Source organism: Papaver somniferum, chromosome 10 (genome assembly GCF_003573695.1).
Source record: "Papaver somniferum cultivar HN1 chromosome 10, ASM357369v1, whole genome shotgun sequence".
Taxonomy (NCBI): domain Eukaryota; kingdom Viridiplantae; phylum Streptophyta; class Magnoliopsida; order Ranunculales; family Papaveraceae; genus Papaver; species Papaver somniferum.
This window is the reverse complement of record NC_039367.1, coordinates 8,280,476-8,294,219: the sequence shown is the minus strand read 5'-3', so window position 1 is coordinate 8,294,219 and position 13,744 is coordinate 8,280,476. Positions and strand designations below refer to the sequence as shown.

The window sequence follows — 13,744 nt, the reverse complement described above, 5'->3', positions numbered from 1 at the left end:
AGGGCTAAAGAGAGGGTCAAAAAAGGATATTTCGTGTATAATCCTGCATAATCTCGAATGTTATCAGTTCCGGTACGTAGACCAAATGATACAATGCAAGATGATTAATTTAGTTCAAGGTGCTCAACATAAAGTAACTTACGGAACAACCAACAAATCTAATCATAAAATAATCAACTTAGTTGTATCATAGTCAACATAAGACACATTAAGGAGCCTCACGGTATTACATAAAATGTGGATCAATGAAGATCGGTATTGTGGAATACTCAAGGATTCATTCTATCTTCAATCACTATTTGCATAACGACATTAATAGACATAATCCTTGAAAACAAAAGATTTTAACCTATGTTCCATCAAATGTTTGACAATATAGGCTTAACTTTTGTATTTTTCAAAAGTCTATTCATTCTTTTACCAGTACGTGAATACCGATCACAAACGACTTTACTTTTGACAATATATGGGACCTTGAAGTTCACGGACGCAAACATACATATCTCATAAAAAATTATAATATATCAAATCATAAATATTAATACTGCAAAAACATCATCCTCCAAATATTTTTTTATAATTTAATACCAATAAACCTAAAAAAGATCAAGAAGATGAAAAATAATAATAGCTATGTGTAGTCACAATCATTGTTATTCAAGCACTAGTTATTCTTCCAAATAAACCAAAAAGAAGACATAATAGGCAACATAGAGCTTTCTCAAGGCCTCTACTGAGAATTCCTTCTCATTATTAAAGAACCCATTGATAATGGGATCATTCAATTCTTCTAAGTATTCAGAAATATCAGTTAACTCACTAAGTTCTCTTTTTAGATCACGCAATGTGTTCTTGGTTAGAGACAACATTTGTTCATAGTGAGTTATTTTTTCCAAAGAGGAAACAATTTGAGATATTAAATTATTTCTCTTGTTGATGAAATCTTTCACCATGCCTCTAGCATCATTATCAGAATGGCAAACAGATAAGAGACAGTTAGAGGAAGAACCTTCTCCAATGTTTGTAGCCTTCACTTTCTTTACCCTTGAGAAGGAAATTCTTTTACACAGATACACTTTTGCTGCCTCGACTGCATCCCTGCTTGTAGTACCTATAGTTACAGGAGCCATGAAACTGTATCTTTTTAGGGAGAATAAGGTCTACAAATGAATAAAGACAGACTTATGAACGTATAAACCCTAGAAGAACAAGTCTTCTGTAGTTTAGTGATCCATTATCTATATTGTTAGGAGAATATTTTCTTAACAAAAATAAATACGATACTTGAGCCAAAAAGACGCAAAACCTCATTTTCTCAAGTTAAAGATGAGGATGCGAACGTCTCTGGAACTAGACAGGGACGTTACGAGCCAAACGCTCCCCTTGTTTTCCACATAGTGGTTTACCAAGGTTTGTTGTGTAAACAGATTTCCTACCTCTTCTGAATCTGGAAGCACTGGTTTTATGAGTTCCCTGTTGATTATTCAGATTCATCTTTTCCATGTTCTTCTGCAGTTTGGTGATTTTCTTATTGCTCTTTTTGAATCTCCAGCACGTGCTTTGAACATGATTTGCATTTCCACAAAAAAAACAAATCAGAGATCCTTTGCCTTGTAGAGGTACCTTCTGTTTATCGCATCTGTCAACCTTTAATCCATGATTAATAGAAGCAACAGGGTTGACAATGCCAGCAGTTTTGCCTTTAAATCCTAAACCATTTGTATTTCCAAAGGACTTCTGACCAAATAGCATTGCTGAAATTTTGTCAGAGCTTCCACACAATCTTTGTAGATCATCCTTAAGAGTGTTAGTCTCTTTTTCCTTTAGAGCAATGGTTCTGGTGAGTTCATCATTGAGACGATCTATCTCAAGAGTTTCAACCTGGATTAATGATTCTAGTTTCATCAATGAAGCTTTTAATTGAAGATTTTCTTGAAGAACCTCTCTATTCAAGAATTCAAAAATCTTTGTGTCAGACTCAAATTCTGAATCAGGACTTGAGTATGAGGATGTTTCGGTTGCAAGAGCTGAGGGTTCATCACATCCATCAGACGTATTCAACTCGTTGACACTTAAATATTTTTCCTTCACAGAATCATTAGCGGTAAATGCTGACGAAAGATGTATATCACATCTAAGGCTTCTTTTCACAAATTCTTTGATTTTTTCTGTCATATATGGTTTATCAAACCAATCACCATTAGAGCAGCATTCATCAGCCCAAGACAAGATAGAAGTTTCACTTGTGTCGGAAATAATATTGAATGCAAAGGTTTGAACAGAATTATGATCAAGAATTTTTACCTTTTCATTTGGAGGACAAGATACAAGATTCCATACTTCTTGTCCTTGGAAATGAGTTAGCTCTTCATGCATTGCATTTTCCGATAAGGGATCTCTCAGAGTTTCATTAATATTCCTTTTGAAAAGGACAGGGGTTTTAGAACACTCCCTGAGATTGTGGTTTATTCCTGGAGAGGCGCTCATAGAGATTTTATCATCCATATAGTCAGATCGCTACAAACACAGACTTTTGAGGTCTTGAACGTGTTTGCCTGCTCTTATACCAATTGAAAAGGAGGGGTCTAACAACACCACCCAATATTTTGTTTAGCGATCTGTATGGACTAACTCGAATATACTTTTAAGAGAATCAACAAGACTCAATCAATTAAAGTATATTAACGAGTTTATATCTCTCTCTTGATTTGATTTACTCAAGCAAGAACTGCGAGTTCTAATCAAATACAAGGAATAACTTGGATGGTACCAAAGACCAATATCCAAGGATCAATCAATATCAATCAACAACCAAAGGTCGGATTTTCAATTGATTGAATCAAACGCACAACCTGTATTATTTCAATTATAAAGATAAAACAATATAATGCGGAAATTGAAATAACACAGACACCAGAAATTTTGTTAACGTGGGAACCGCAAATGCAGAAAAACCCCGGGACCTAGTCCAGATTAAACACACATTTTATTAAGCCGCTACAGACACTATCCTACTCCAAGCTAACTTCGGACTGGACTGTAGTTGAACCCCAATCAATCTCCCACTGATCCAAGGTACAGTTATGCTCCTACGCCTCTGATCCCAGCAAGATATTGCGCACTTGATTCCCTTAGTTGATCCCACCCACAACTAAGAGTTTCTACGATCCAAAATCGCAGGCTTTGACAATAAACAAATCTGTCTCACACAGAAAAGTCTATCAAAGGATCAATCTGTCTCCCACAGATAAACCCTAAAGGTTTTGTTCCGTCTTTTGATAATAATCAAGGTGAACAGGAACCAATTGATAATCCGTCATATATTCCCGAAGAACAGCCTAGATTAATCAATCACCTCACAACAATCTTAATCGTATGGTAGCGAAACAAGATGTTGTGGAATCACAAACGATGAAACGAAGTGTTTGTGATTACTTTTTATATCTTGCCTATCGGAGATATCAATCTCAAGCCAATCAATCTGATTGTACTCATACGATAGAAGATGCAAGATCAGATCACACAACTACGATAAAAGTAATATTGGTCTGGCTTCACAATCCCAATGAAGTCTTTAAGTCGTTTAACCAGGTTTGAGAAAAGAAAACCAGAGGTTAAAGGAGAAGCGACTCTAGTATGCAAACTAGTATCACACATAAGGTGTGGGGATTAATTTTGCACAATACTAGATGTCTCCTTTATATAGTCTTTCAAATCAGGGTTTGGAATCAATGTTAGCTTAGTAACAAAGCATTCAATATTCACCGTTAGATGAAAACCTGATTTAGATTCAAGCTAATATTTCTCAACCGTTAGATCGAAAACTTAGCTTGTTATACACACTTGACATTGCACACTTCTAGGTTTGTTAACCGTACCCAAACGTATGCACTTGTTGGTTCAGTAATAGTTAACTAAAAGGTTAGCCATATGAGCATCTCATATCAACCATGTTCTTCTTAACCATAACTAGTTCAAATGACTCAAATGAACTAGATAGATAGTTGTTCAATTGCAAGGAAATCTTATGTACTACACAAGACACAATTGAAGCAAAGATGATTTGGTTCACTCGAATCAGTTCATGTACTTTATATCCGCGGTTTGCAAACTGCATTCCTTAGTCTTTATAAGTTTAAGTTCAGAAATCATCTTCAGATATATAACCTTCTTAAGTTCGCAGACTAGGTTCGTGGACTTAAGCAACCGGGCAGAGTTTACAAAGTCCAGCAGAAAATCTCGGCAAGAGACCTTCCGCCGGTTCACGGACTGGGTTCGCGGACTAGTCTAGTTTTTCAACTGTAGCAGAATTTCTCGGGATGAGAAGTTCCGCAATTCGCAGACTGAGTTCGCGGACTTGGCTTACGCTATTCTCCGGTTTCTCTTGATCAAAAAAGTTCGCAAACTTTGGTTCAAGGAATAGGACTTATACATAAATGTGTTTCCACAACAATGTTTATGTACACCATTGGTTATGTAATCTAAACTCTCATTTCAATCATGGAAACATTCTTAGAGGACGTTATATAGTTGTTACACCGTTTCTCGTCAAATCAATTTTCAAAGTGATTGAAACATATCATGACTTTCGTCACTAGGTAAAAATAAACTTGATCGAAGCGAAAAGCTTACCAACACATATTTCGAGATATAGATAGGCGAGGTATACTCGGCTCGAAATACCAAATGTGTATAATCCAAGTTTATATATATATATAGCATACGACTTCTTGTCTCAAAGAGTAGTAGATAGAGTGGATAGACTTTTGAGTGATAGATAAGTTCAAGTGTTCACATACATTTTTGTCGAGAAGTTCCACCAGTTCCTTGAGTAGTTCTTCTTCTTATATGATGAATCGACATGAAGTCCTTCAGCTCAACTACACTTTCTATCCTAGTCCGAGACTTAGCTATAATAGACTAGAAATCAAGACTTATAGTTTTGATCACTAACATTGACAAACATGATTGAGATAGAAACGCATGCGAGGTTGACCGAGCAATGCTCTAACAGTCTAGACTTTAAATATGTGTGCTGAAAAGAACGAATCTAATAAAATTCCAATTTCCATGTCCACATACCTCCTGTTTCACATGTTGTATAAGGTGCATTATTGTGTGTGTCTGGGAAATCCGCATCCATGCTACAAAGACCATAACCAAATTAATTAATAATATTATGACATCATTATGCTAAAAGAATCGAGACAGAAAACACGGGGTAAGTGATAAAAAGGTAAGTGAATCATATCGACGACTTTCACACGGCTCAGCTTAAACTTCTGACTTTTATCGAGCCATCATGACGCAACCTTGGGAAATCGTTCAAATTGGCATATGATGCGTAGTTCTTAAGCATATGCTGAGAATCATTAATTCTCCAAAGCATATACTGTATAACAAAAAATATTAATCATGCGTCAGTTGAATGACCTGAATTTCTTTTTACCATATTTTTTCAGCATTGCAAAACTCTAACTACTTATGGAGACGCCCTACGAATTTTTCCTTTATCATTATGCACACACATACTTCAGGTCATGATCATACTATAGATTATTTGCAATGTGCATTTGTATAAATCGACTATAAGAGTGAAGTTTTTTTTTGTTATTACCTACTATGTCATAAATTTGATGAAGAATGTTTTTTTTGTTTCAGTTTTTGTAAGAGCCCTCATAAATAAATAATATACATTTAACAGAGAAAATAAATAATATACATTTAACAGAGCACATGTCGAAGAGATCATCACGTTAAATTTTTGATTGTATATGGAAACAGCTGCAGATGGAGCCAGAAGTTGATGGTGTGCATGCAGTTGAATATGGTAGTAGAAGAATATCTACTTCTTCCATGAAAATATCCCGACCGACATCATACAACCATATACTGAAGTTTGAAGAGGTCCGTCTAATGTAATCTGATGCTTTACCCATTTACTGAAGCAGTCTCGGAATATATTGTGAAATATATTTTGAATGATTTCCAAATAAAATGAGGCATCCAAAAGCTCACATCTTCGTACAAAGCAACAAAGATTCAGGAAACGACAATTATCCAAAAACTTAATAGAGATATATAGTCCACAACAAAAAAATTGTGCATTACACTACATGAATGATTAACAAATTTGAAGGATCAAGCGAGATTAACTTACAAATTACCCTTGACCTGCAATTTCAAGATTTCAAAAATTAAAACCCATGATTCAAACTGATGAAATTACCAACATCATTCAAAAAATCCAAATTACAAACCCTAAATTTTTTAAGAAAAGTGCCAATTAAACTACCTTCGGCAAACTTAAATTTCAGTTTTTGAGAAAATACGCGATTAAGTTCCCATTTTTCTCGGTCTCCTGCTCTTGCTATCCTTAGTCCAAACATTGTGTTTCTACTTTCCATTCTTGACCTCAGTCCCTACAACAACAAATATATGAAATTTTTAAATCCTAGCAGATCAAAGAAAGCGAAAAACGAAAAGGAAACCAAGAACGCTTTTAGGATTTTTGCTTCTATATGCCTTGCTCAGTTCTTGCTCATTTTTTTGAATCTCGTTGTTTTAATCCTTCACAAACAGATTTCGGTGTAACAGTATAACCCTAGTCAGAGAATTAAGGTTTGGTGTTGTACTCAAAAATTTTTTTCTCTAGGTTCAATATAGATAATTTTGTGAGAATGAAGGATTGTGAAAGGTTTATTGGGTGTTACATTAGGAGACTCAAAGGGGTAGGGTTCTAAGCAGTTACAGAATAATGAAAGGGAAAAAAGAAACGATTAAATTTATATTAAAATTAACGTGGGACGTAGGTGAAAGACGGGGATTAACGCAAATCAGATTATACTGGGTGGGACGAGAAGATTCTAGCCGCCAGTTAGAAAAATGGATGTATCTCAGCCGTCCTGTGACACAACAAACACTATTGTTGTATAAGCATTGATGTGAACAAAATCAAATAATCGTAAATGTCTATTTTAATAAGCACCAAAATATAATGTTATCACACTTGATTATCAATTTATATATTAGTTGGACCCTACTGAAAACTTACTATAGCTAATACCACTAAATACCTACACAAATACGATATAGGCACCCCAAGCATAATTAGCCTTAGAATATTCAGTCAAGGTCACTTTTGCTACCAAAGGACATGTATATGGGAGGGGTATGTTTGGGAATCAAGAACCCTAAAGGAACACATTTTGTAAGTTGCATGGTGACTCTTGAGAGCTAGGAAAGCCAAAAGAAATTTTTTTGATGATTAACCAACAGAACATTTTCAAGTCTGCTAAACAAACTTTTGAAAGAGACATGGAGAAATTGTTTAATTAAGAAACTCAATTAGGTATTGTCTTTGTTTATGTTTTAGACTTTAATTAATAAGCCATTGAATTCCTTGAGATGATGGGATCTATGTAGAGACCAAACAAATGGGTTGGCTAATGACAACTAATTTCATCTTAAAATAGCAAAAATAAAAAATACAAGAAAAGTGAAACCTAATCGAGCTAGAGAAATTTTAAATTCTCATTTTTTAAACCAACATCCTCTACGATGTTGCAGCATTACATTACGATTCTAAAGATTTATATATTAGTTTAAGCAATTGATTATTATAACGATATTTGATATTCACATTCAAATACTATCATAATATGCTTCAAAAAAAAAAAACTATCATAAATCAATAATCTATAGACATCGTTTTCAGACATATTGTACTGGAAAGTGCAATACTCCAGATTCGCGGCCGATGTTCGGTCGTATCACTTTTTTGTCGTTTATCATTTTCAATCTCTAATTAGATGATCTTATTGGCTAGTAGTTCAGTGGCAAATGATTATTTGGAGTTAATGTTAGTGGATTTGGTCTCCCAGTTAACAACTTATAAGCTTAAGGAATTTTAATCACGATTTCTCGTATATCTAATGAATTTGAATCATTGAGCATTTGTGGAAACAAGTAAACCTAATTAACTTTAACCAACAACATGCAATTAACAAATACTAATCCTCTACTGTTGTTGAAATGATAACAAACTTACCTCAAGTACCTTCTAATCTTTAACTTTTGATTTTTTTTTTGATTTTTTTTTTTTTGAACCGGAAGTTTTATTTAAGATTAGGAAATTATAATTTTAACAGTACGGGTGTAGATGACCCCGTTTCTATCATCTAATACAATGTTTTCTTTTTTAATCGGTAAAGAAAAGATTTATTGATTAAAAAAAGAGGGTATAAAAAACTTAGACCACCCTAAACCAATTACAAAGAAAGTAAAAGGAAAGGAGAAAAAAGAAAAGCAAAAAACCCACAAACATGCTTATGCTTAGGGAAGAGCAAAAAACAACAACCAAAGAAAACGCGGCTCTGACACCTTAAAGCTTGAAGTAATCTCTAATACAATGTTTGAAACAAAGTTCGGACACATATCATCCCATATTCTTGTTGATGTCGTCGTTGGGTGTTGTTGTTGATGGTCCATTTCCTCATTTGCTAACTTGTCAACTGCTTGGTTTACTTTCCAATAAGCATGCGTAATCAACTTTTGATCTTCAATGGTCAGGTTTTCAAAATTCTCTACCATAAACAAATTGCGTATACCATGTAAAGTGTGTGCTTATTAGAAACTGTGATATCATACAAAAAGTGTACAAAACAAGAACTGGGACGTGAATATAACGCAATTTGGCCCCATATATTGTATGCCTTTTTAAGGATATATTCAAGGAGGTATCCCATGGAATTGGAATTAAAATCCAACTCTTTGAAGAATATTTTAGAAGTGAAATATTCAAGTTACATAAAAGGTCCAAAATAGCCGCGTTATTTCGACATATATATTTATTATTTCCGAGCGAAAAAGCTTTATTATATAAAATCAAATTTGTAAAAGTAATTTCAATAAGAATTATAAATTATATTAGGATGCCGCAGCTTTAAAAAGAAAATTGTACAGTATTAATAAAATAGCAATATTTACAATAGTGTTTACAAGATAACAAATGAATGTCTTCCAATTAAAAAGAAAACTAAAAAATGGAACACCCTTAAAAACATCTAAATTAGTGCCTCATAACCTTCAAATAAACTTAACAGAAACAATAAACTCATATTTAATCCTCAAACAGGCGATTTTATTCCGCTCCTTCCAAATAGAACAACGAATGACGTAAAGTAGAAGTCTCATGATCTTACATATCCAATTGTTGATAGCTTATTTGTGTTTCCCACAATATTGAGAAAATATTGGGGGAAAAGTTCATAATGGAGCTTTTTCTTTCCATACAAGAACGTGAGTTTTGCCCTTAGGAAACTGGTGAAATTTCACCCAAAAATTCTCAAATAAATGTATAAATTAAACCCCTATGTAAACTAAATTAAACTGCCACGAATGTTGTATTCAACTACGGTATACACTACCAATCAGTCGAAAGGATTGATGAACTTTGGAGGCCGGGCAATCACTCAACTTCCTAAATAAAAGATGTCTTTCCCCACCAATAAGTTACTGCCATTGAATGTGATTCAGCAGCCGAAAGGTATTCCCGACCGGCAGAATATTCTTACCCGTTCGATCAATTTCATTATTACTTTTCTAAGAATATCAAATACAAATTAAGCATTGGTCGTCTCATCATTTTCTGCTTATTAAGGGCATATGCGTCATGTACAAATTAATTTCTTATTATGTAGGTGGAAACTATCCAACAAAACAGTGGCAGTTACTGAATTGTATACGACTTAAACAGGGTTGTTTTGGTCACTGGAAAATTGCGGGACTAGGGAGTTTATAATCCTTTCATCATTGACAGACATTTCCTATAAATAAAGCTTCAGAAGCTCCTCAATACTTGGTTTCGTTCAAACAACTTGATAAATCAAAATCCCAGTGTTTGATTTCTGAGATTTGCGGGAATTAAAAGTTCTTGTTTTCAACTTCAGGCAAAAACAAACAATATCACTCTCAAGTTTCAAAGTTGTGGGTTTTTGTTTATATGGTTGAATCTTGTAACGAAAATCGTACGTAGAGCTACTGTGTAGAGAGTAATCTCAACACTATATAATAACCTACTATAGCAATAATTTTCTTCTTTATTTTCATTTTTGTAGGTGTTTGATTTTTTCATATTTACGTGTTGTTTGTACTTTGAATGTTTGCAGTGTCTTTGTAGCCACTTGAGAGTACTAGTTTGATTGGAAAAGAGAAGGTGAAAGAGTTAGATTACTAGCTTATTATTTTGGGTTAGAGTTGCTGACAAAATGGATGGAGACATAGAAATCTTCGAGCACCTAAAAGGATAGAAACCAGATGAAAACTGCAGCCTTTTTTGAAACCGTAATGATGAGGAAAAGGTTATGGATTTTAATTTCATGCGTAGAAGAAAGTAGTTTGGAATATCTAATGCTAAAAAAGACCGGGGTTTTGTTATGATATTTGCAAGGTAAATTGAAAATTTTCATTTTGGTCGGGATTACACAGTTCATGGCAACGGAAAACTTAAAAACCAGTAGTTTAGGAAATATGCGGTATCAAGAGCTTGGACATCCAGTTTTCGAGGTCGAGGTGGATGCTACAAATGTTCAGCAGTCCGGTTTTGATTCAGATGCTTATACGGCAACTTCAAGAGTTTTTTCGGGTGCACAATCTCTCAAGTTTGAGATGGAAGAAGAAAGTAATAAGAAATACAAACAACTGAGATTATCTCATCAAGTACAACAGGTGAGTACACATGTCATATAATTTAGTGTATTTGATGCTTTGTAATATTATCAGCCCTGGGAAAACAAGTACTGGTGGGGCGATATCATCCATTTGTTTGCCCAATGCTGGTGCAAAACACTGTTGAAGATATTCACAATATTAATTAGGAATCAGAAACTGTAGTAAGATACAGAAATGAGCACATAATGTAGACTTGACGACCAAATGAATATAACTCAAAAAGCAGTTTCTGTATCTGTTATTCTTTTCTCCTTCTTCTTTTTTCTTTTTCTTTTCAGGCTTGTAAACGTTCCACGCCTTATTTTTGGATGTTCATGTTTTGAATAGTACTTTGATTCTAATTGGTACATGCTAGCTATCTTTGGATTCTATTGACCATTTTTATTCTTACGCAGTCTCTTTATCTCAGCGTACCAGAGAATTCAAGTCCATTGGGACTGACTTTGAGGAAAACCCCATCATTTCTAGATCTAGTGGAAACCAAACTATCTCATGATTATTCATGTTCAGCAACTAGAAAAAGAAAGAGCGTAGATGATGATGCTAGTACCCATCTGATTAATGGAAAGATGAAAGCTTCTAATTTCTCTGCATCAAGCTTGAATATTGGCTCATGGGAGGTACAAATTAAGATTCTCCGTCATGACTATATTGTTTTTGGAGCAAAAGATTCGAGTCTTTGAGGTCTTCTTAATTGTATATGCGTTAAACAATGAAATGTTTGCTCAAAATTGTAGCTTTGACTCCCTATCCTCAAAATGCTTTTAGATTAATTACTTCTGAAGGTTTCCTTAGTGTGTTACAACATCATAGAACTTCTTTCTCATATCTTTCTGCGTTTTTTTTCTCGGTGCACAGCACTATACAAGACCCAAAAACATTTACACGCACAAGCGCCAGTTTTTTTTTTCCTCATATCTTAGTGTGTTTATGCTTCCCTTGCTTTTAATGGTTTCGTGAATGCATTCGTTCTTCTTCATTCATGCAAATAGTGTAGGATCAACATTTGCTGAATAGAAAACATGCAGGCAGTATACTTTCGTAGTTTGATGATCTCTTTGTGTCGATATTCCCTTAAGTTGGCTCATTAGTGCAAGTAGAAGTGCCAGTTTCTTCCTTCACTAACACTTGAGTTTGCTTTACTTGCAGAGAATTTCAAAACATGATGGAGATCTGGTAGCAAAGTGTTACTTTGCGAAGAGGAAATTCTTATGGGAGTTGCTCGATGGTGGATTGAAGAACAAAATAGAAGTTATGTGGTCTGATATAGCTTCCATCAGAGCAACTTGTAAGGATAATGGTCCCCAAACACTAGAAATTGAGGTAATCTTATTAGTTCCGATTATGCCTTGACAATTTCTTTGTTATGTTCTCCTTGTATGTCACTGAAATCCATTATGCCTTGACAATTTCTTTGTTATGTGAAGTTTCGATTTTGACTTTTACCTGAATATGAATCCAGTTATTGAGGCGACCTCTTTTCTATCGAGAAACGAACCCACAACCTAGAAAGCATACTCTATGGAAAGCTACTGCTGATTTTACTGCTGGTCAGGCTTCCATTTTCAGAAGACATAAGTTGCAATTTCCTCAAGGAACTTTGCAAAAGCACTATGATAGACTTTTGAAGCTACACAATGGACTATCTTTGCTCAGCAAAAATCCCTTCCCCTCATTGGAGTCTCCATTTTTTGGTCCAGATGACCTACAAAGTCAAAATCCAAATGATTTCATGTTGTTTGGGCTAGAAGGTCAAGGTTCAAGTCTTCTGAAGCGGATGTTGGAATGGGGAACGAATGCTGACCAGTCAGAGAAGCTACCTTGTTTTACCCTCACTGGAACTTCTGTTCCTTTGCCGTACTCAAGTTCAGACCATGCTTTTGCTTCTCCAGAAGCAAGTTCCTCGAGTTCAGGTACATACTGATACTTGTATTCATATTTCTAATATACCATCTCCAGAGTCCAGATGCATGCATGCTGCAAGATTCTAAAAATAATACAAATTGGAATATTTGAAGGTTGCCATATTTTGCAGGAGCAAGCAGGAGTTGTATGGGGCAAGGAACTCCAACTTCGAACTCGAACCTAGTTCCTGGTGTATTCCCCTCATTGAAGGCATCCTTACCTAACTACACAACACTAAGCTCTGATGGAAGGATAGCAACGGCTCAAGTACCAGGAAAAAATCTTGGTTTGGCAGTGAATAGTAACTCCAACTGGCATCATACTTCAGATTGCTGGATTTCAGACACTCAAACAGATAAAAATCTAACTAGTTCATTTGAAGGTGGCAGCATTATGCGTAAGAGTGATCCAGATCAGGTCTATGACGAGTTCTCTCATTTCGAAGAAATGAATGGTGATCTTCATCCTGAGGACATGCCTAGCAGTTGCGCGGAACTCTTTGCGAATATATGCACCTTTCCAGTTGTCATTCTAGAGGATGAAGGAGCAATAAACATTCTAGAGGATGAAGCAGCAATAAATGAAGCAAAAGAGGGCATGGAATGGATGCCATGGGGGTAAGACATAAACAAGTAGTACGATATTTGCATTGTATATACTACGATTGTCCTTTCTTTGTGTCTGTGGGTTGTTCACCTAATGAAACTAAGTCGACATTGCCAAATACACCTCATTTATCCAAGGTCACTATGCATTTTTGTCGTCCGCGGACCGCGACCCGTCCAGTCAAAATCTAACTGGGCTAAAACAATATGATGGGCTAAAGACCAAATTTCTGAAAGCTATTTGTTTTGTGAAAACTACAGACAAATCCATTTTTCAGATTTTTCACACTGTGAAACCCACGGCCGGAAATCTTCAGGCGCGCTCCCAATTTTTGGGTGAAAATTATTAACAAACCCATATTTTCCAAAATTCTGTTTCAGTCTTTTTTTTTTCTTCATCTTCATCTTCAATTCCTTTTCTTCTTCCTCTCCACTCTACCGTGAATTCCCGATGAGTAAAATTATCATCGAAAAAACCCTAGAAATCAAATCATCTTACGGAT

General features: G+C 35.1%; 1 protein-coding gene across 2 annotated transcripts; it reads left to right on the top strand.

Moving 5' to 3' along the window:
* The first annotated feature begins 9,877 nt into the window (after positions 1–9,877).
* Positions 9,878–13,362, top strand: LOC113317429. Of its 2 annotated transcripts, none has more exons than XM_026565550.1 (6): positions 9,878–10,028; positions 10,170–10,728; positions 11,127–11,351; positions 11,881–12,054; positions 12,194–12,644; positions 12,767–13,362. In XM_026565550.1, the coding sequence occupies exons 2-6, from the start codon at positions 10,492–10,494 to the stop codon at positions 13,255–13,257; spliced, it is 1,578 nt and encodes a 525-aa protein (XP_026421335.1). In that variant the 5' UTR covers positions 9,878–10,028; positions 10,170–10,491; the 3' UTR covers positions 13,258–13,362. The 2 variants fall into 2 exon arrangements, with proteins under 2 accessions (XP_026421335.1, XP_026421336.1); XM_026565551.1 differs by having other exon boundaries at positions 9,878–10,052.
* Positions 13,363–13,744: the final 382 nt, after the last annotated feature.

What these genes read in the sequence shown, in the direction of transcription:
- LOC113317429 (XM_026565550.1), top strand. Translation starts at nt 10,492, where the DNA reads ATGGCAACGGAAAACTTAAAAACCAGTAGTTTAGGAAATATGCGGTAT. An exon ending in TATCTCATCAAGTACAACAG is followed by an intron (nt 10,729 to 11,126) that starts GTGAGTACACAT and finishes ATTCTTACGCAG; the next exon opens with TCTCTTTATCTCAGCGTACC. An exon ending in CCCAAACACTAGAAATTGAG is followed by an intron (nt 12,055 to 12,193) that starts GTAATCTTATTA and finishes ATATGAATCCAG; the next exon opens with TTATTGAGGCGACCTCTTTT.